Here is a 24,234-nt window from a genome sequence, read left to right as displayed (position 1 = left end):
CTTTATTTTGAGACAGATGGATTTCAGCATAAAACCTATATCAGTTATTGTCTTCCCCATATTTTTGTTATTTAAAAAAGGATGGTTCCACTTTGTCAATATGTTTTCCCTTAAGTAAACCACAGTACACCCACTCAGTATATTTGTCCCTTTAAAACAGGGACAGCTTCATTGACCACTGACCAGAAATATTCAGAGAAACTCAAAACTGTAAGGTGACTTTACTGACTTTGATCAGTGCTATTTACTGCTGCACCATCTTAAACATATCATTGTTCTGTTTTATTTAATAAGCAGTGAAATTCTCATGGATAGGATTTTAAACTATTTCATGAGCAAAATGAGACTATATCTGTCAAATCTGGCTGCTACAAGATGCAATGTAGAGTTTTTGACCCGTAGGAGCACTATGGAGTTTTTTTTTATGATTGCATATACTTTTTGTGTGTCTCATGAGCAATCTGCTCACAAAGGCAGAGAATAATTGAGCACTATAAGCTAATAAACACATGTACACAATGTAATTAGTCTACTTTTAAGACAAATTGGGCTTTACACTGTGTTTTGTTAGCAGTGCAGAATGTAAACAGAAACTTATTTGCTTGCAAAAATAACACAGGGCACCATTTAGCAACAAGGAAGATATTTTGTTCTTGTTGATTAAGTCCTGTCATCATCAGGGGCATAAATCTCAGAACAGTTCTTACTAGAGACATATTAATAATATTTATTCATAAATACATTTTTGAAGTGTGGTATATGAAAGGCATCTTACATGTATTTTTGCATGAGAGCCTGGTCCTACTTTTGCCACCCATGTGGTTTGCAAAATTGAGTGTAACTCAGCACTGGCCCTTTATGGAAAGGTTGAGGTTTCAAGGCCAGATGTCCCAGAAGAAACACATTTCAAGGGAAGTCAATTACAGCTAATTACATAGACTGCGGCAAAAAGATTTGTAACACTTGAGCTGCCCAGAACTAATGGTAAATATCAAACTATGCAGGTGGCTACTGGTCATGCGATCAGGTTTCTTGTTCAATGGAAATCTAAACTTTTTTTTTATGGTTCATGTGCCAGTGCTGGTGTAATGCATAGTCTCAAAACAGCAGTTTGTTACATATGTTTTTAAAAGACTTCTAGTCAAGTAAAGAATTTTGGTGAATTGCAAATGACATTTGGACAAATAATTTAGCGGTATGTACACCCATGAGACATAATTTGGAGCAATGCCAGACCTACAACAGAAGTCCTTCTAGCATGTGGAATTTAAATGAGCTGCTTCAATTCTGTCTTATGTGAGTGGGAGGCTGAAGGCTGACTACTGTGTTCTTAGGCCAAGAAAATGCTGTCAGTTTTCTTATATACTTTAGATTTGTGTAATTTAGTAACTTGTATTACCTTTATTTCATCTTAATTACACAGTACCATTGTTTGTACTTCAGAAAAACAACAATATTTGTTATGTCATCTCTGTGGTGGCAGTTTCCTACCCCAAAGAGAATTTCCTTGATTGAAGAGGCAGGCATATAGTTCTTTGTCACATTAGCTTCACAGGAACAATATTGTATTTCCCTAAAAGTTAGATATTATTCTAATACATGTCAGGCCCTGTTCCAAATTGAATCAGATCTTAGCAGTGATGCAGAGAGGTGCATAACTTTAGGCAATGACAGTTGTCCTTGAAGCACTCAAGTAATTTAAGTAATGGCCCATGTGATTTTAAAAGAGATGTGTATCTGTGCATGGAAAATGTTACACTCTAAATTTAGTATATTACTAGTGTTTCTTGCCCAGTAGAGACAGGGTATTTGGGCCTCATGTGGCCAAAGTGTGGAAATGATAAATTATATAATTAACTGGGTTTGTTTTCATAATTACTGTTCAAGCCGAAGCGCTTGCCTGTAAAAACATCCGTACATCTTTTGAAGTTCATTAAGGGTTGTGTAATTTGACCCAAATTATTTGGACCTTTTTAAATGTTCGTATTTCTCCTTGAGAGGAACTGGGTAATATTAGGGATATTGAGATTGTTTAATAGGGCCCATCTGCAAAGCACCAAGAGCGACTCACAATTATAGTTTCCAGCAAATGTGGAAATTTGGGAGTTCGGCAACAGTTGGAGATTACAGTTCCTGCTGACAGTGTAATTGCTTGAAATAAGCTGTAATGAAGATTTGTAGTGCAGAACGTATAGTGAAAAAAAAAAAGTCAACTTGTTCTAACATTAATTTCTCAAACCAGAGGCCATATGCAAACTAATGCATTGTGTATATATATATATATATATATATACACGTGTGGATATGTATCTGTCTACCTTTACCTGACATATAGACTGTTCACATGTTTTCTTCAGTACACTCTGTTTTAAAGGTGTTTAAAGTAACACCTTTATTTAGTTTTTAGATCTAAAATTAGATTAAGTCCTGGTTTGTGTCTAAGAACTAAAGTATGTGACAAGAGATTGGTCATGGGGAAAGAGTTTTAGAGTTGTCAACTTAATTTCTTTCTGATGTGCAAAGATGCACTTATTTTGGCCCCTTGGAAATGGTTCATCAAGTGAATGAACAGTTTGATCTGAGCACATTCTAGATTAAAAAGCACAGGATAAAACAATGGTTTTAAAATCTGTTATTCTATATGCAGGCCCTGTATGGAAATTGGAGTTATTAATTGAACATATGGTCTCCATCTAGTATCTTATTTGCCCCATGGAAATCTCATGGAACGAGTTAGCAATTTTCAGTTTTACCAGCTTCACACTGAACTGTTCACATTCGAGACAGATTTTCTATGTATTTGGTATTTTCTTCATTAGGTTGTGTTGTCTTTTTAATGTTTTCTATCAGATGTGGTGGACTGGAGCTGGTATGTGATGCTGAGCATTTGGTTTAAAGCATTACTGCCCTAAAGCTTCACTCTATAATGAGGAGATGGATAAAACCTTTGGTAGGAGGTAGAATTAATTCTGTGGTTGTTTTAGGAATTTTACTCTTGTATTTGTAGCTAGTTGTAGCAGTAACAGAAATTGGCAAGACTGAACTCACGCTTTAATGAAAGACCTAACAGCTAACATTGATGTAATGTTGCAAAATTACGGGCACATTTTCTTTTCTTCTTGACATCTCGGTAAACTGATCCAGATGTCGAGGATGAGGTGTGATCAGCAAAGACAGAGAGGAACTGGCTGGATAACTGTTACAGTGGATCATAACACTCTCAGGCACTCTTTCTTTTTTACGAGACAAAGATAAGGGCTAGGGTTTACAGAGGAGAGACTTTCTGGTTTTGGCTCGGCCCGCTGCTTGATCTGGGAGTTTTATGGCTGCTGAGTGCATTTGCCACTGATGTGGAGGTTGTGATTGATGCATTGCCTCAAGATGATTTGGGGAGGTGCCTCTGAGACTTCTTGGTTTGGCATATGGTCCAGCTAGGCCCTTTCTTCTGTTAGATTCCTTCCAAACTATTTTTAGGACTTAACATAACTAAACTTCATTGCTCCCTAATAATGGGTAAAACGTGAATTAGGGATCCCCTCCTTGAAGACTTATTAAAAACCCGAAGTTGTTATTCTGTGATTTCCATCACTATATACCAGGTAGACAAATCACCTACCTGGCTTTAACCTTGGAATTAAAAAAGAGAAATCTATAGATGTGATATATAAGTTTTGAATACCAAACACACAGGTTTGATATTCAGTATATTGGATATTGATAGGCTCATATTGTGATATGGAAAAACACTTTTTTTTTTGTGAATTCGAATGCATCGTTGATTCCCTGTTGTGGACATATTCAGCGATGCCATCTCATCGACAACCCACTAAAATGGAAGCTGTTCCCAGCTTCTGTGTGCACACTGTTCTAGTGTATATCATGCTTTCCTTTCTGCTTTAATATCAGATTGTAATAATTGTTGTCACAGTGTGAACATGTTATATAGTGACAATTAAAACAAGTACTGTATTAGTTTCATTAAATATACAATCAAATGTCCCTTCACTGTCAGCCCTCATAGTGTCCAGCCCCCTCTGACAGAATGAGATCCAGTCTGTTTGTGCCTAAGCTCATCTTTCATAAGTCAGAAAACATTCAGGGAAAATTTGAAGAATTAAAAGAAAACAGCCTGTGGGAGTCTGCAATCAGATAGCACAAGCTGGATAATCTCTGTCCCAATTCCATCCGGAAATCTTGCCTTTGATTCTCCGGCTCGCAGGGAGCAAATGGCTTACAGAGATTGCACCATAAATCTGTCTGATCATCAGCACAGCGGTGCCTTGTCTTCAAGACTGAGGAGACAGAGGGTGAAGACATGTAGCTTTAGCAAATCTATTTTCCTTGAATCCAACCCCCTAAAGCAGCAACAAAACCCATCTCTAACTGTAAATAATAAAAACACGGAGTGATGTTGGCACACTGTGGATTCCTCTGGCAGGTTGGAAGCCAGTGCATGCGTTCTGATGAGACAAAAAGAACTGTTGAGAGACAGAAGTAGACTGAATGGGTATAGGGATAATGCTCATGCTGTAAATATCTGTCCCCTCATTCAAGTTCTCAGCATAGAGTCACCCATTTCGCTGGTAACTGTTTGGCATGCCAAACTGATTTATAGCATCTGCAGAAGGCCCTACACAAGTGTGTAATTCCAGTGTAGGGACTTGCACTCACCCACCATTACTTGTGAGTCAACGGAGGCTACACAACCCGCAGTGTTACACTGCTTTGTCTTTGAGGTCTGGCGGAGGTTTGGATCCTAGTGGAATGAGGTTACTTCAGCTTTTCAGACAGTCCTCAGACACAGGAAAGCAGTAAGGGGGGAAAAATTAAACCCATCAGCCTACTACATCCACTGAGTAAAGTAGTGATACACTCTGCGCAACAGCTGCTGCTTGTACCTGCTCTCAGGCCATCCGGTCTAAAGCTGTTCCTCGGTGAAACCTATTACTTGCTGGGTGCTTCCGGTGATATTACAGTCAGTGTCAGTTAAGGCCAATGTTCGCTTTATCAGTGCTTTCTTTAGACAGAAATTGTTGGAAGATGTTGTGTAACAATCAGGAACACAATTTACTGAATGAGTCTTAAATCTAAATCAAAACTCTAAGAAGTTAAATTTAGGAAAGGTGTTTTCTACTTTATATTGCTATTAAAAATCAATGTTTTTATGTTGTGAGTCAGTATGACACAGCTGGCTATCATTTAATAAAAAATATTTTCATGCCTTTATTGTCCATTGGTCCGTACTATTCTTGCAAACAAATTATCTCAAGATAGGTCAGGGTCAGGGTTGCTGTGACCTCACAAATCACACCTTTTACCTTGTGAACACACTATCTCAGGTACACCTCTCGGGAATCCTCTCAAATTTGGTAAAGATTTTCGATTTAGAATTTAGTGGTCAAAGGTCACTGTGACCAAACAAAATCCTTCCTTTTTCTTGTGAATGAGTTTTTTTAAGAATGCCTTGACAGAATCCTTTTAAATTTGGCACAAATGTTCACTTGGATTCACAGCCTAACTGATTATATTAGGGTGGTCTAAGGTCAAGGTCACGGTGGCCTCACATAACATTTTTTCGGCCCCTTGAACATGATATCTAAAGTCTGCCTTCATAGAATTTCTTCAAATTTTAACTAAGATTTCAGTTGTCAAAGGTCACTGTGAACTCATATAAGTCTGAAAAAAACCACATGTGGGCTGAAACTGCACCGGTTGGCGGAGGCATGGAACTGATGCCATAATTTTTGTTATTTATTATTGAAGCTGTGACCATAGACTAAGGCCAGTTTTGGGTAATTTTTCATTTTTTGCTTTAACTAGATTTAAAGTGATGGATATTTCTTTTCTTTGGGTGTCACAGAAATTCTCACATAGGATTAACATGGTAAAAATGTATAAAGTGGCACAATTTAACATTGTTTACTAACGAGTTTCACAGCTTTTCTGAGATTATTCAACTTGTAAAATTAATTGATGCCCACATTTAGTTCAACTTTTTTTCTAATTTAAATATTTAAACAGATGCCATTACCTCTTTGCCTTTTTAAATGAAACACTTTCTCTTTTTTGAACTTAGGAGAAGATGGAGAATACGTAATCTACATTCTGCCGCACTAATTAATGCCTACCGCCAGTTGATGTAATCGGATGTTAGTGACCACCAGCGGATGTTAGGGACATCTCTTCAGTTGTGTACCTTAGTGTCATCAGTTGTTTCGGCCTTTTAATCACAAGACACCCTCTTCTAAGACAGGCCCACCACAGGTTGATCAGACCTGGATGCATGTCCCTAGCATCTTAGGGCCCATTCGGTATCTTTCCTCCTGATCCAGAGCCATTGGCTACAGTGTTCTGCAGTGTGCAATGTTTCTTTTATGGTCTGGCACAGGACATGTCCATGATGGGACTATAAGCCGCTTGTCCACGTCCAACAACATCTCCCAGTCTCTGGCTTTCTCCAACTGACCACTCCTGGTCAGTGGAGGAGGCCCTTTCTAATGTTCTTTTATATGGTCAAATTGGCACAACCTTTCCACAAAACATTGAGATATCTCAATTCGTTGCAATTGTGGGTCCTATGCTGTGTCCGAAATCACTCACTAATCACTATATGGTCCGCTAAATAGTGGGTTCCAAATTTTGTAGTGCTTTCCAAATGTTTAGTGAAACCAAGCAATGCCATGCATTGTGCTCGCACTGGAAGTACGAGAGGAGAAAGGGCAGCAGGAACAACCCGACCTGTCATACAGATGTAAATTTACGAGCCGAGCAGCGCATTACAGCACAAACTGCAGTAAATGTTTATTTATACATTGAAAGATAGTCATTCAACGTGTGCAATGCAATAAGAAGTAATAACATTAACGATGTAATAAAAAATTAAAAAAAATCCTCAATATCTGTGTCAGTACTAAATGGGGGTACTATGGTACATGTATTTGTCCTTAAAAGTTGGGTACACAAAACAAGATTTTCGCAGTTCGGTACACCATGTACACATTTACTATCACAATCTATTAAGTTTTGACAAACTTATGTAAGAATGTAAATTTTTTAGCACAAGTTTCAGTCATAGCATTTTGGCTGCACACCAGTGATTCTGCAGTGGTTCCTGCAAGCTAGAAGTGTTGAAAGCATACACTGATTTTTAAAATGTACAACTCACTATACATTTTCTGCAAGGGCAGAACCTGAGACTTCTCTGCTCACATTGTGATCATCAACAATGTGGACTTCACACTGTACCCATGCACCTGAATTCATCACAAAAAATATATAATACAATGGTAAATCTTTAAGCTATGGAGGAATACTGATCTTATTGTGTTGGTAGAGTCAGATTCCATGTATGGAATAATATCATAATATGAATACTTGTATAACATGTCACTCCTAATTGTGGGGGATTGAAGGCATATTAGATGCATGTTAGAGGCGTCGCTGTGAATACAGCGGCGGATCCCCTGCTGTGTTTTCACATCAGATTCTACCGACTTTCTGCAGACTTTATACTAGGGGACCAGGTGGAGAAAGTTCGCAGGTAATCCTGAGCCTTTCACATGGACATTTTGCACTCAAACATGCACCTCCTCCTGAAGAAAATGCATAGAATTTCTAGAATTCATTGCATGTCTGAAAGCAGCTTCTGTGTTTGGGAATTCCCCCACGTGTGTCAAGATGTGTGTGTCTTTTTGTACACGCCTGTGTATGTGTATATCGGCTCTGTGTGGAATGTTTTATTGTTGCTAACACATTGCAGTTATTAGCATTAGGGGGTAGATGTGCCAGTGTAAGCAGCATGCCTCACATGCTCAGCCCAGGCTTGTGGTTAGATGATGGAGACATCTGAAGGAACAGAGCCCCTCAGATCTAAATCAAGAAGAATTTCTCCCTCTTTTTCATTCTCTCTCTTGGTTGTTTTTTCACTCCACTTTCCTGTTTTCTCTCTTGTATTTTTCTTTTTTCTGCCTTGGCTTTTTGTTCTCTTAATGTTGTTATCTTCTTTTCACTAGTGAGGCAACATTTGGGTATGTCAAGTGCAATAATAGCAGGGACCAGCAGGAACATGGTATGTTAATATCAAGAGGTCACTGGGCAGAATGTGAATGGGGGCCAATGAAAAGAAAATGGAGACTGGTCAGCCAGGTTCCAAATTTCATCACCTACAACACCTACATCACAATTAGTCATTTGCCTGTCTGAATTACTAATTCTCATGGGATTAGATTTACTATGACTTAAAATCCTTCGTTTGAACAACATTTGTGAAAAGCAAAGATTGTATGCTATGGAAGAGCTCCTGCCTTAGCTCTATCTATGCTTTGTTATGGTTTACTAATAACCTATTTACTATTTTAGGAAAATAATTTGCAATTACATAGCAAAGAAACTGATTTCAGCATTACACTGGCTTGAGATTTAATGCAGAATTATCCACACTTTAACTGGAGCAGCAAAAGCTACTGTACTTAAAACACAAGATTGGTGGCTGCTGCTGTTACCTGAAAACTTCTTGTAAGACTAAAAGTGTCTTGGAGATCAAACCTGTACTACGGAATGCGATAAGTCCACAGTTGTGTGAAAATGCACTCGAACAAGTCATATTTTGTAATGGACAATAGCCACACTAATTAAACCATGTTGAACCTTATAGATGGGTTTCCGAGTGACATCAGCAGTGACATGCATACACAGGCAAGGCGTAGACCGTCTTAAAATGAATGAGAGTTTTGGTGGTGATTGATATCAAAAGTTGTTTTTGTACCTAAAACTGTGTGATTTGCAAAAAAAATAATTATTTGTGGAAAATTATCATTATTCAAAGAAATAAGCCTGTATGTTAGCTTAGAGCAGAATTAGCTGTTAGCCACAATGATCTGGTCAGAGCTCTGGATTTTATGAAGTCTGCGGATGGTTTCAGACGGAAACAGCAGTTGTAGGGTCAGACAGCTCCTACTGTTTAAGGCTGATAAATGAATATTCTGTGTTTGACATGTGTTTAGCGTTTCATGTTGGGAATCAGTTACAGAGGATAGCCAAGCAGACTGTTGGCTTTGAAAGCAGGATTTTCATACATGCTAATGTTACAAAGACAATAACCACAGGACATCACAACGTTACTTTTTTGTGCTAATACTGTGTTTAAGTTTAACCCGTGCTGTCAGATGATATTTTTGGACACACAGGTCATGTCTCTGTGCCTGTGGTGTCTCTGTGCCTTTCATATCTTTGTGAATAGCCTCATGTAGCATTATCACTCACTGCTGTTTCTCACTAGATTATGTATCATTTGTCAAAGGTAGTGTGTGGTTAACATTTTTTGGAGCAATGCAACATTGTGTGTCATATACAAATTAACTTCTGAACAGTAGTATCTCAGGTCTCCAGCAGCTGTCTTATTTCTAAATGATCAAATTGATCAGCGGTTTTTATGTGCATATTGATTTTGTGCCCGATCCTGTGTGGGCTTTGTCCATTATATGAAAGACAAAAATCAATCAATCAAATTTTATTTCTATAGCCCCTATTCACAAATCACAATTTGATGCAACATCTTCTGGCCTTATCCCTCAACAAGAGTAAGGAAAAACTACCAAAACAACCCCTATTAACAGGGGAAAAAAATGGAAAATCAACAAAATTACAATATTTACGACATTGATTAGAAGAAACTGTTTTTAACATAGTGGAAAGGTGTGTCTATGTTTAAAGTATTTATACATAAGAAATTGTCTGATATAGATAAAGGCAGCAGCAATGACAATTGTAAAGGAAGAGTTTTAGCCAGTAATGGTATGAGTAGGCATGTTGTATATGTAAGCAATCTTGTTGTCATAGTCAATGATAAGCTGACACCATGATCACGATCCACCATCTCCATCCACAATCCACCATTACGATCCACCACCACGATCCCGATAAGATCGATTAGAGCTGGTCCAAGATAGACCCGAGCCAGCTCTACCTATAACATTTATCAAAAAAGAAGGTTTTAACCCTACTCTTAAATGTAGAGAGGATGTCTGCCCCCCGAACTGAAACTGCGATGATTCCACAGGAGAGGAGCTTGGTAGCTGAAGACTCTGGCTCCTACTCTACTTTTAGAGACATAGGGATGACAAGTAAACCTGAATTCTGGGAATGCAGTGCTCTAGTGGGGTGATACTGTATTATATATGGTATGATGGTGCCATATTATTAAGGGCAAGAAAAAGGCAATGCCATCCGGAGTATCTATAGCATTAGATAATGCATCTCTGAGGTGTTAAGGGCCAAGTATTACAACCTCTGTTTTATAGGAGAAAATGGTGGGTCATCCAGGTTTTTATGTCCTTGAAACATGCTTGAAGTTTAGTCAATTGATTAAATTGTTCTGGTTGTATTGGGTGTCGTCCTCGTAAGTGAAAATGAACACTTTGTGTCCTGATAATGTCTCTTTTGCTGGGCCTCAGTGAAAGGAAATGGACCACAACTGCAGCCAACTATATCATATAAGGTGAAGATAATGCAAGTACAATGGCTGAACAAGATGCCCAGATGAAATACTGAGAAATCAGAAGTCCTTATATTGCTCCCTGTGGGACTGGTCTGTAACTGGGGTCTCTGTTTGTTGTTATTCTGGGTATGCTGGATGCAGATATTAAACACAGCCATTTTGACTTGGGTACAGTGGAGGCATTCTTGGCAGAGACCTCCAGCATGACATCACCAGTGCTGTCATTGTGATTCCTCTCTCCTTAGAGTGAAATAGTTTTGTAATTGTGCATTCTCATTTTGGCAGATACATTGGAATCTTTTCCATGTCCCCATTCCCCGCTCTTTAATGAAGATGTTAGATTTCAGCTTCTGAAAGTAAGAAGGCAAATGCTTGGAAAATTAACCCTTAGTTGTCATCGTAACATTTTGAAGGATGAAAATGTTCTAAGCGATACTTTGGCTGTTGAAGACCTTGTAAACAGGCCACCCCCTTTAATATCAATCTTAACAAATCCCGAAACCCTGTCTATTCTCTGTTGTGGTTGCAGTAGTTATGGGTATTAAGATTTTGAAAATCATAAATAACATTTATTTAGTTAAAAATACAACTGGGATTGATACATATTTTTGGACTGTGATGATTTGTCAAGGATATGTTGTTTCTATAGCAATTTAAAAAATATAGTATATCACAATAGTGGGAAGAAAATGTACTTATATGTATAATATTTATTTTATATAGGAATCATAATAACTTTGCTTTGGACATTGTAGAGCAACACTTTAATTTCCACTGTACATTTAAGTGTGGTTAAAGTGGCAGTCTTGTCGATTTCCATTACAATTCATCATTATTAAGTCACTATCTATGGACAACTGAGGTAACGCTGGTGATTGAGTCTACGGCCCACTGATGACACATTTCAGTATTTATGTTTGCAAAATTATGAACTGTGTTTTTGTTCTCACATTCCTGGGAAAAGTGAAGTATTAAGTTGCTGCTAATGCTAATTAAACATTTCCTACTGCTACAGATTCACATTAAGATTCCTGTATTCTATGAAGTGGTCACAGGAAATGCAAAGTGTTCATCTGTGAGCACAGCACTTACTGCAATCATTCATCAAAAGTGAATCAGCAATACAAGACGACATTCATTTTCTGTAGAAATATTGCAGGGAGTAATGAAGCATGAGGGGATAACCACAATGAGTTAGATGAAGAGCTGCAGGTGACAGGCTGCACACATCCAATTTCTCAGTGAGGTAACCAGGTCATTTCATTGTGCCCTGCTATTTGCAGACTTATTCTGTGTGCAGAATAATGTCAGACCATGGTTGCTAACATAATAATCAAAGGGCAGATTATTGTGTTAACTATTTATTAAAATGACAATCATTGGTTCGACTACAGGTCAAAGAATATTGTGGGCAGCAATGACATGACACTTCTTAGTCATTGTTTTGTTTAGAAATTATTATTATTTTCTGGGCTTTTACTATCCGTAATTACTTGATAGGGGTCAGTAGGTACCCTCAAAGTATGAAAACAGTCACTCCGCGTACTTTTTCACTCCATTCTAAGAAATATGTTATTGAAACGTTGCATTTCGTACTTCCTCGTCCGTATGATGTCATCTTGAAATCGCAATCTTCTCTCAGCCCCACCCAGCTGGTACCAGTCCAGCCTCCGAACCCACCACCCCGTAGACGTTACCTCGTCCTGAAACTGTAACTCGGGACTGTAACTCGGGAATGAAAATCCGTACTGAAACTCTGGATTTACTAGTACAGTGGCCGACTGTCCTTCTAAAACATGAACGAACATGAGGACGGTGTAACTTACCGTTCAGAAACATCCTGTTGTAACCGATTGTGAATATGTGGCTGGTTTTCTATAGATGTATCCAAACATAACAACGTGACTTTCAGCTGTGTTTACCAGAGAGATCGTCAATGCGCCAGAATAAGGCCGGTGATAGGCCTGGTCGCGTGTCACTCAAAGTGCAGTCAGCCAATCAGAGCAGGGGCTCTGATTGGCTGGCTGACTGTTTGTGTGAATGAAGTGTGTGCTCATAAAGTAAACAAATATATTTGGTTTTGAGACTTTCATTGTTTACATTGGCTCTGATAATTAATGAGGCAGGCGAAAACAGCCTGTTCTGTCTGGAACACCAGAGAGAGGCAGAAGAGAGGACATGGAAATACACATTGCAGTAGTTTTTTAGACTTTAAACCACTGATATATCATCTTAGGGGAACCAATACTTCAAATTAAGTCCCAGAAAGATGTAAAATATGGGCCCTTTAAATTCAGTTTACATAATCCAGCACTTTGTTTATATTTCAGGACTCCACACATCTATGTGGATTTTCTCTCTCAGTTGTGGATACGATTACTTTAGAGAGGGGAAAAGAAAAGGAGCGTTGTCATTGAGATAATTATTCAGAGTGTCACAAAATGTGATATTCATCTGGGTTCATTTTGGTCTTTAATCCCTCCAGTCTGACATGGATTCCAGCTGCACAGCTCTACTGTGCTTTCAAGTATGGGTCATTATATTTAGGCCGTGTGAGACTGTACATCTATTTGTGTGGTGTGGTATTCAAGTGTTTTTAGTATATGTGGTGTAGTGTGTTGGTATACAAAATGCAGATGATAATAGTAAAGACCTTTGGCACACGGGAAAGAGTGTGTGAAACAGCGCTGACTGGCAACAGCCTTCCTGATTCTACCTCTATTTGAGGAGAAAATGAAACCCCTGTCTGTAATCACAGCGTAATGGCTTTCTACATTTGTTGCAGTTTCATTAAAAACCCATTAGCAGCTAATTTTTAGTTGAGCTGATGGATGCCTTTGAAGCCAAGGGACATTAAAGAAAAGGTCATTTGAGTCAAATGCGATGAGCTCCATTTTCTTCAGCTCACATTCCAGTTGGGTTGTCATCAATGGGTCGAGCAGCTTAAGTGTAAAAGCGGTGGCTGCATACCACCTGACATTACTGGAACTCTCCCAAACTGTGACTGTATGTTTGAAACAGTTAGCCACTTCTCTTGTGTCAGTCATCTCAGTGCCAGCTGGAAACCATTCTAATGAGAACCAGGGTCATTGCTGTTAAAATAAGCTTCAGACTACCTGGATATAGATTGGTTGAGAAGGTCTAGAGGAATGAACATGATGACAATGAAAAACAAGAAACAACTGTATAAAAAGATCTTAGAAGGAAACAAAGGAACCAAAGTTTCTAAGATTAAGATGACATGAGAACAAGAGAGGACCAGTAGAACTGAGAATAGATGTACTGTTTCAAAAGCAGTGTGCTCTATGGTGTATGTGAGGCATGTGTATCATGTGTAGTGGTGGAGTGTCCTCAGTATTGTTATGGAAAAACAATTTGAAAACCATCACATCCACAGTGTCCCATTCCCTGGCAGCAAGTATTAAGCCGTTTTCAGACATGACCTGCAGATAAAGTCTGGAGAATTGGGTCCGGACTTAGCCCGTAATTTGCTTTTCACACATGCACAATGCAGTGGTAGGTTCTCCGCACAGACACGTTCACAACAGTAACAAATCCTCTTATTCTCTGTGTGTGTGTTAATTCTGCTGCGGAAATCACATGATTTTCTTGACAACACACACACACACACTGTTGGCAGCTCTTATCGCCACAAACTCTCTAGACATATATGTGTATATTAATGATTTGGAGGAGGGGCTTTGTCTGAGATAAGGAGCTATTGGGTTACCTTCACGTATTTGCTCACTCGGTAGGCGTTTACCCTCCACTGCCTGGCCTCCAATCTCCAGTCCTGCTACTTTGATATCAGCATGGGTTCACCAGAAACCTGCAGAGGAAAAACAACAATAACAAAACGTGTGTTTATCCATCAGTGATCCTCTGCATGCACCCATTAATTTGCTGAAACTGTCTGAAATTGAGTGGTTTTAAAAAGTGTTTGGGTTTCAAAGATCAAGCAGTTGCAGGAAAGGCAGTCCGCTGAAATTGAGAAATTACTTTGTAATTCGTGGAGGGGAAAAAAATAAAGAAACTGCCATATTTAATTTTTCAGAAATGTGCATTGGGCAATAAAAACAAACTGCCAATTTTCAAGGACAAAACCTCAAATTGCAATGAGGCCACTATTATATTTTTCTCTAACACGTTATACTGAGTAATGTATATCATATATTGTGTAATCTAAAATTGGTGTAATTTTAATGTTGAGTTTATATTTGAAACAGTTTACATTGATTCCCAGAAACCAAAGAATTTGGCAACGTCAGGTTATGTTTATGTCCTATTAGGTGTCCACACATCACAATGTTAAAATTTGTGCTTGCTGTGACCTGAAATGATCCACTCATCAGAAATCTTAAGGTTTTCTTATCACAGTTTACATATAAATTGCATTGCCAATGGCAGTTTTGATTATACTGGTTTCTTGTGTCTGTAAGTTGAAGCTTGTTTATTTGTTCTTGTAAAACTGTGACAGTATTTGCAAAGGTGCAGTTTCAAATCGCTGGAGGTGGTGGTTCAGCTAATGTGTTGAACAGCTCAGATGAGGGTCGGCCCTCCAGACAGGCTTAACACACTGCCTCTTGGTTCCCCGACTGAGCCAGACGTGTAATGGGACAGAGGTCAGATCTGGCTTTCCTGTGCCCTAACCCTCCATGGGTGCCCACTTACCCTCTGAGTAGGGGGTCCCCCTAACTTGTCACTCACACTGCCAGAACCTGCTTCTTTTTTCTGTGTCTCTGTTCTTGTCTCTGTTCTTGTCTCATTATCTCCAAGTCATTCTCACTGTCTCCCAACTACTCTTTGTCTGACTGTTCCACTTTCTTATTCAGTTTTTTCCCCCTTATCTCTTTGTTTCTGTTCCCTTTTCCTTTTTTGCTACCGTCATATTTGGTCAACAGCTGAGTTGACATGCCTACAGGGGAAGAACCCCCCTTTCCCTGGTCCTTCTGTCTTTCTCTCCTTCCCTATCCCTCCCTCTCTGTCCTGCACCCTGTTGTGGCATTGAAGGTATCAGTTTACCCGGCAGCAGCTGAGGCAGGCTTCATTTGTCCCAGGGCTTCCTTCTGAAAAGGCATTTTTTGCCTCTGGAGAATTGCTCATTGCCCACACTGACATTGCATGCTTAATTGCGCTACGTCCAAATTTGGCAGTCTTTTCCTTTAGTGGCAGTTTGAGTTGTTGAACTGTTGAAATGTAGTCTTGGCCTGCAGGGATAGGAATTCCTTTAGGTATAGATATGAGAGTCAACAAGGGAGAGAGACTAATGTGAGTTTCTAATGTGCTCAAGTAGCATATAGTTATATATTAACACCTTAACATGTGAGCATGTATTATTAAAAACTAACCACATCTGAATAACATTTTTCATTTTTAATTAGATTTTTCTATTTTAGATACAACTTTTAAAGTTGAATGACGAGTTCACAAATGAAGTGTGAATATGAGCAAGTTATTTACACATTATTATTTGCCAATCTCTGTTCTTTGGAACCTTGATGAAGTATTTATTATTCCTCCTCTTGTGTTTACCAATTCCCACCACTCACTGATGGAGAAAAGGGGCTTGCATAGTGCAGCTCTACCGCAAAGACCCTTGCTGAAGTAAAGTGCAAATGTTTCTGCCAGAACCTCTCTCGTCTCTTTTGGCAATTGCATGTTTACTTTACCGCACTGGGGAATCTTGTTTCTCTGTAAATGTGTCCACAACTCAAATTATGCAAAGTATGTTTAAAACCTAATCTTCGTTACTTAACCACACAGAGAGAAAGGGTTTCATTATAATTAAATATTGTCAGAACCAGGGAATGTGTGTTTATTTCAATGTGTGTATATAATATGTACAGCATGTGTCTTTCCTGAAAGGTGTGGCTGATGGTTTTTCTTTGCTCATTTAAGTTTGTGTGAATGAAGTGTGTGCTCATAAAGTAAACAAATATATTTGGTTTTGAGACTTTCATTGTTTACATTAGTCAGCGAAGGGGTGACTCCTGTGACACTCTGCTACACCGATCTGATATTTAAATGCTAAACATATGTGATCGCCTGTTTCTTTGTCTGAATTGTCTGACCAACTTACCGCCCAGGCTGCAGATATCTCTAATCAATGCCATACTGAGGGTTAACACACTCGACTCTCAACTCGCCCTCACTTGTCTACTTTAGAGTGGTTCTGTTTGGGTTCCTTTCTTTTTCCCTTGTATGGTAAACTTTTTTTGTATTCTGCATTTCATTTTTATCCACCATTCTGTGCTGCAGACTTATGTCTACAGTGACTTTGAATATGTGGTATTTATTCAACTGTACATAGTCATATTTTAATATGATGTGAAAATGCTTTTCTTCTGATCATTTATGATTGAAGAGTTTTTTCAGCAGTTTTGTCTGCGTTCCAAAATGGACAAATATTTGTCCTCTGCATTCAAAAACAGATTTGACAAATTATTATTCCCAGTCAGTCCCATTTTAGTCTCTGCTAAAACATGGAAACACGATTACCAAAACACTAGAAATTTTGATGGAGCTTCTCCAGAGTTGGTCACATGATCACTTAAGATACTTAAGTTGGTCACATGAGTTGGTCACATGATCACTTAAGATACTTAAGTGATCATGTGACCAACTCTGGAGAAGCGCCATAAACATTTCCACGGCCAGATTGTCATATTTTCCAGAGTGTTTTGGTCTCGTATCGAGAGCCTTGATTTCTATAATTTAAGCTTCAGGAGAGTGTTCAAACATACTGGGAACATTATGAAATAATAATACAAAACATGCCAATTACCTTTGTGCATTTGAGAAGCTGAAGATGTAGTTTTCAGTAAATTTCAGCTACATCCACACAAAAACAGTTTAGTTCTAAAATGGCTTCCACACTACTCTGTTCCAATACGTTTGGAAACGTTTAGTTTAGTTGGAAACCTCTGGGGTTTCATTTTGGTTGGTATAGACAAAACTGAGACAGTGATGCAAAAGATGTTGCGAAATCATCTTTCCCCTCCTGATACCTTTCACTATAAAGTGACTTTCTTTTCTGGAAGAAAACAGTATCATCCTCGACTACCAGTGGTGGATGCAACATAAATCACAAATTACAAGTTGCTGACCTTACTGTCTTCGCTAGCTGCTTTTGTGCAGTTAAATGCCTCACTTTGTAATGCTACAACTGCAGGCACAGGAGTGAGCTATTATTCCAACAATCTAATGATTTTCATGGACATGCACAGGCCCATGTTCGTATGGTATCCATTGGCAGGCGTGAGTATGGATGGAGATTATTTCTGATACATGGCTAAAAACTTTTGTGTGGAGACAACCACCTTTTTCTTTTAACAACAGTCTCATAGCTCCTCCACCTCATGTCACAGAGCACCCACTAGGCTGAGGCACTCAACAAGCTGAACCAATAAATAACCTCCTCATCCAGAACCTTGGCTCACTGTGTTTATCTCCTGGCTCATCTCTGAAGGGGAAGTCCATTTAATCGTCACACACCCACACACACACACACACCCCCACACACACTCACACACTCACACACATGGACTTACATTCCTGGGCTTAACGGGTTGATGGTCTCTGAGTGCAGGTGACGTGCTGTTGTGGAGGAGAGTCTCCCCCTTCTCATCCATGGACCAGAGTTTATTTGCAGAACCCATTGTTAAATGGGATGGGAGCAAAGGGTGTGTGTGTGTGTGTGCGTGTGTGCGTGCGTGTGTGCGTGCGTGTGTGCGTGCGTGCGTGCATGCGTGCGTGCGTGCGCGTGCGCGCGCGTGTGCGCGTGTGTGCACGTGCGTGTGCGTGTGCGGTGGTATATGGTAGATGCTCCGCCAACCAGTTCTCTGCACATTGCACATGTAGCAATACAATATCAGCTTGCATGGCCACCAATAATTTAATTTCCCTCCTTAACCAGATAAAGTTTTGTTAGATTGGATGTGTAACATTTTTCGGCATAGATAGAATTTCCATACTTTGTTTGGTAATCAGTCTTGCTCATCTGTCTTTAACCCAGATTTCTTATGCCTTTTTCCTGTGTGTGTGTGTGTGTGTGTGCGTGTGCGCGCGCGCGCGCACAATTTTTGTTAAGTACTTTATAAACTTCACTGATTTATAAAGTAAACTACACTCCACTTATTATTATCTTTGTGACCATAAATACCATAACAACTTTAGAAAACTAGGCTATGCTTTGTCAAGAAAAATTTGACAGTGTGGTTACTCTGATTGCAACCTAATAAGCACAAGATCATCTGATGAATACAAAAATATTGTAATAAAAAAAGATTATATTGCTTAAGAGACTTTAACATTAAAGTATAACTTACTAATCTAGGATTAATTAAATGATTGCGAGAACAAATTTAAGTTTACCACTTATGTAGTTCTTTGTTGAGAACTTCATTAACTATCCTCACCGGTTTTCTTGTTTGTTTTTTCTTTAGGATGACCACGAGAGCGGCTCTAGCTCCACCAGTCGCAGTGTCTCAGACAGCTCCAAGGCTGTGGCTAAGCCCCGCCGCCTCCAGCAGGCTGCCCCCAGCGACCCAGACCTACCCCCAGGTAAATGATGGCTCTGGGGCCTCTGAGGCTATTCAACCTCCTTCTACAGTGAATGACCACCTGGGCAGGCTCGGCCTTGGTGGGGGAGGACAGGGCCACGGAGTGAGACTGAGATTACGGCTTATTTACTCTACTGAGATATCTTGGTTTTGTTTTCTACTCTCTCAGAAAGCTAATGGGACAAAATAATTGAGTTTAATTGGAATCTTGTCTTGCTCAATGCCTGCAAAGGTCAGTATAAGTAACTTAAATGAATATAGTACCTGATTACACTGTGAAAATATTAGTTTTGGAACTCAGCAGCACTGCATTTTTCACATGTATAAATCAGCCAGGGAGGATGTGTCACTGATAAATCACACAGTGATGGGTCTTATCAACAAGGCCACTTGACCACATGCTTCCTACAGGGCCATGGATTCCATGCCTGCCTTAGACCAGCACTTTACAACACCTCACAAAAAGGGGCTTGTTTGATTGGGTCTGGATAACAGCCTTTTAAAATTATTTATGACCTCTTTTTATATCAAATTGTAACTCTATTTGTCTCAAAGAAAAGGACATACACTGTCCTCATATTAGCTAGTAAACAATTATCTATGTCTATGCTGGCACCAAAAAGTAAAATTTAATACAATGCATTTCTATGTAAAAGTGTAAAATGATGCTTAGCTTTAGCAGTCTTTTTGAAATGCTACACAAACACAAAAAGTACGTATTTACTTCACAGGCACAACTCTGCAGCTTGATATAACAAACTTTGCAGAGAAAATCAAATATAAAGAAAAAATTTGTGACTTTTAGAGAGACAAAAAGAAAGAACCTAGGAGATAGGCGGGGGTCTTGAGCTTTAAAATCCAGGTCACAGGCATCCAACCTTAAGGCTCACTCCCAGAGAACTATTATGCATGAACATACGAACCTTGCCTCCTATCTGGTTGTATCTGGGGAGGATCAATTTCCAGGCTTGACATGAGATAATATCTCCCTCCAGCTGTTAAAGCAGGGTGCCTCACACCCCAGCATCTCCCTTTGGACCTGCCTCCAACAGACCTCTGTGTGTGTGTGTGTGTGTGTGTGTGTGTGTGTGTGTGTGTGTGTGTGTGTGTGTGTGTGTGTGTGTGTGTGTGTGTGTGTGTGTGTGTGTGTGCGTGTGTGTGTGTGCGTGCGTGCTGGTGTGTGTGCGTGCGGGTGTGTGCGTGCGTATGTCTATCTATAGTTATGAGGGCCAAATGTGGTTCAATACCATCATTGTGAGGACATTTTGACATACTGAGGACATTTTGCCTGGTCCTCACAATTTCAAAGTCTTGTTTGAGGGTTAAGACTTGGTTTTAGGGATAGAATTAGGTTGGGATTAGGCATTTAGTTGTGATGGTTAAGGTTAGGGTAAGGGGCTAGGGAATGCATTATGTCAATGAGTGTCCTCACAAGTATAGAGAGACGTGTGTGCATGTGCACATACGTTTGCCTGTGTGCACTTTGAGTGTGTGTGTGTATCTGTTTTTAGTGTTACCGTGTTAATTTGTGTGCACACCTCACACTGTTCCAGCAGTGGACCTTGTTTCAACCCATTAAAGGCTGTAAAGACAACTCTGGGGTCAGAGGTTGCGGCACCTCAATAACAGCGAGGAAGCAGATGAATGCTGTAATCCCGGCCTTCCTAATTAAACGGTAGAGGTTAAAAGGTAGATGAGGTAAAACTAACCTGCTATGACTCAGACAGAGGATATTTTGCTAAGAATAAGATACAAAGCAAACCTGTCAGGAGTATTTAATGTAGTTTAGGAAGTTTGAGGGCACAGCACAGCATTTTATCACATAGAACACAAGTAACCTAATCTATTTGATGTATAAATTTACCACTACTAATAATAATATTGATAATAACGATGATAATAATGATTAGAATAATAATCATAGTAATAATAATAATAATAATAATAATAGAACTGGTAATGTTATTTAAGTAGCACTTTTGAAAAACAGTTTTGTGCTGCACAGACATAAAATCTGAACATAAATTTAAACAAGTTAATGCAAGCGACAATGGATAAAACACCTAATTGAAAGCCATTTAATAAAAATGTGTCTTCAAAAGTCTTGTAAAAGATGACACTGAGGTAGCTTGTCTGATTAGCAAAGGAAGGTTCTTCTACAGTTGTGGAGCCCTTATGGTGAGTTCCCTATCAACCTTTTTCTAATGTCTCGCCCTGGGTACAGAGAGTTACAGTTGATTAGCAGATGGAAGTGTTTGTGCATGGGTGTAACGGATGAGCAGGTCTGCTAGGTAAGGCGGCTTAAGGCCATTCAGTCATTTAAAAACAAGGAATAACACTTTAAAATGAATTCTGAAAACCACAGGAAACCAATGCAATGAGGTTAGAATGGGCCTTTATGCTCATAACTTGGATATCTTGTAATAGCCCCACAGCTGCTGTGTTTTGTTGAAGTTGAAGGCGGTTGATTTATTTCTGGAGCTGCAGTTGTTGTCTGTTTGTTTGTTGGTTGGTTTGTGTGCATTTTATCAGCAGGATTAGGCAAAAAGTACTGAACCAGATTGAACTAAACTTAAAACCAAAATGATGGGTCATGGGTAGGGCTGGGCGATATGACTTCAAATCAATACCCCGATTATTTCAATCTTTTACCTTGATGTTGATCGATGACATGTTAAGTGAGCGCAGATCAGCAGGGTAGTGAGGAGGGAGGACATGGGGCAGGGTAATATGGCACGGTACAAGGTGCCTAGTCCACCGCTGCAAAATTAGCGTAGCATAAACCCGACAGTTTGTGAATGTACGCATTAGGGAAGGTATCAACCGAATTAACTGACTTGAGCAAGATTTAGCTGGTTAGAGGTTATAAATGTTGATTTTGATACTTTTTCGGCTAATTGCCCAGCCCTAGTTATGGGCCACGGAAGAACCCCTACGTTTTTTAATAATTTTCCTTAACATTGAGCACATTTAGGTGATAATAAAGCAATAAAAATGTTGGGTTTATCTTGACATCAGCAAAAATAAAAAATAAACTCTGATCATGGATTGGAGGCAAAAACAGATGGCCATCTTTATTTTTAAGCCGCATACATGTGTCTTCAAATTTGAATTTACTTGCATCTCAAGGCACATTGTATCTCGGAAGGTAGTGATCAACAAAAGCAGTTACATATGGACGGAGTGGCAGCAAGTGTCAGGGTTTATAAGTGTGTACACTATGTGTTAAGGTGTGTTAGCACAAACACCATCACAGGGCAATGGACAGTCTTCTTTGTCAGCGTGTAGGTCGACAAACCACTGTTTTGCATCTGGTCTCCTCCCCTTCAAAACAGCCAAATCAAAACACAGCCGACACTAAAAAACAAGCCACCAGCAATTATCCAGTCATTTGGCCCTAAGCCCTCACATGCTGACTGAATTTATCCTCCCTGTTCTCCCTGTGGTGGAAAATAAAGAAGTTAATTCATATGCCATTGGATTGGTAGCCACACAAAGACCAAAAACCAAGTGCTTCCACCTTGAGCGATTCTGTGAGTGATTATGTTTACTGCTGCTTTGCGGGGGTCCAGTGGCCACCGTTTGTGAAAAGCACATTTCTGCGATTTAGGGGATTCCTGCGTTGGCCCTTTTCACGTTGTGAAACCATGCTTTGTTTCATATGAGATCAAAGAGATTTAACCGTGGAAGTCTCACTTTTAGTCTAGGTTTCTGTGAGCTTGTTTGTCATATGTGAAAACTTAATTTAGACATTTGATTGAAATATGAATGGATTATCTGCATCTGCAGGTATCATGTTAATGCTTTAAGTTGTTCCACACCTACGTAGTGTACTTGTACAGCTATCCACCAACAGTCATCGTTTTCTATGGGAGTACCAGAGCAAGGGGAACAATTTACAGACTGAACTAAGACCTGCATACATCTAAATGTATGGCATTGTGTCCAGTTGTTGTGTATGCATGCTCGGTTGTGTAAGTATGTGTGTGATTGGTGGAGATTGAGATTTACATGGACTAAAATGCAAACACACTCCTGAGATAAATCTATGGTCCAGTGCTACTGATGTCCTGGTACTGGGGCCTTAACTCAGAAACTGAATATAGCATCTGTTGTGGTATTACTGGAAAATGCTACTTATGGATAGAGAATATCCCACATTGGTAAAGGTTGGAGCTTTCTCCAGCTGGAGCTTTCTTCTGTTCTGGAGACCTGCTGTACCATGCATGGTTGGGTTATGTGAAACTACTGTTTTATCTCCTGTTTCTTTTTAAGGGGTCCTTGAGCTATTAATTAAGTGTGAGTATTTCTGGTTTTCTTGATATTATGACAAATTGAACAGGAATATTTGGACTACTGTACACTCTTTGAAAGTGCTTTGTTCCACACACTATTGTATGTGTCCTCTTGGTTATAGTACTAAATGTACAAATTACATTTCAGAATAAGACCACAGGACCAACCTACAGTATATTTATTGTCTGATGGACTGGTCAGTCTTTCTATCCATGTCTAATAACTGGCAAGGCTACTAGCTGCTAATACTTTCCATACACATGAAAAATGGTGAGCATGGACAGTATAGTGTTTCTTTCCTGTATTGCTCAAAAGAGAGTACTTGGCCTGTTCTTAGATCACATAAAGGAGCTGGTTTTTCCAGTCATTTTATGGTTGAGCAGTTTTAAATGTGCTCCTTCCCTGTGGGCCATAGCACAGGTGCTGGCTGTGTCAATTGTTTACAGAAGTTCAGAGCAGTGCGATGACTCGCTGTGAGATGGATTAGGGCTCTGGTGTTGGTGCAAGGCAAAAGTAGGTATAACAAGTGTAAGAGAGTGCAAGAGAGAAATAAAGGCATCCTGACATGGGCAAATTAGATCCAGAGAGCCAAATAGCAGGGGGTAAAATGCTGGTTTTACTGCTCAGGCTGCAGGTGTGACAGCAGCTTTCTTACTGACCCCAGATTTAAAGGCACACGCACACGCACACAAACGTGCATGCACTGCCACATTCATGCATGCAAGAAAGCAACCAGGCACCCACTCATACTCAAACGAGCACATGCATATATGCAAGCATGCAGGCCCATGCACAGATGTCATGAACAGGCATTGCGTTTATGAGTTGAGTTTATATTATGTCATCCTCTCTTAATGCCAGTCTGTTTGGTCAGGCAACAAA

General features: G+C 39.5%; 1 protein-coding gene across 1 annotated transcript in view; it reads left to right on the top strand.

The window, feature by feature from the left end:
* LOC118113661 (vacuolar protein sorting-associated protein 13B-like) overlaps positions 1-24,234 on the top strand; it is a 311,783-nt gene that overhangs the window by 4,453 nt on the left and 283,096 nt on the right. The window contains exon 4 of the mRNA XM_035163589.2: positions 18,940-19,057. Within this exon, the coding sequence (XP_035019480.2) occupies positions 18,940-19,057 (118 nt within the window). The remainder of the gene's footprint in view (positions 1-18,939; positions 19,058-24,234) is intronic.

The sequence above is a fragment of the Hippoglossus stenolepis genome, chromosome 8 (assembly GCF_022539355.2).
Source record: "Hippoglossus stenolepis isolate QCI-W04-F060 chromosome 8, HSTE1.2, whole genome shotgun sequence".
NCBI lineage: Eukaryota > Metazoa > Chordata > Actinopteri > Pleuronectiformes > Pleuronectidae > Hippoglossus > Hippoglossus stenolepis.
The sequence above is the reverse complement of the archived record's forward strand: the minus strand, read 5'-3'. Positions and strand labels throughout refer to the sequence as shown.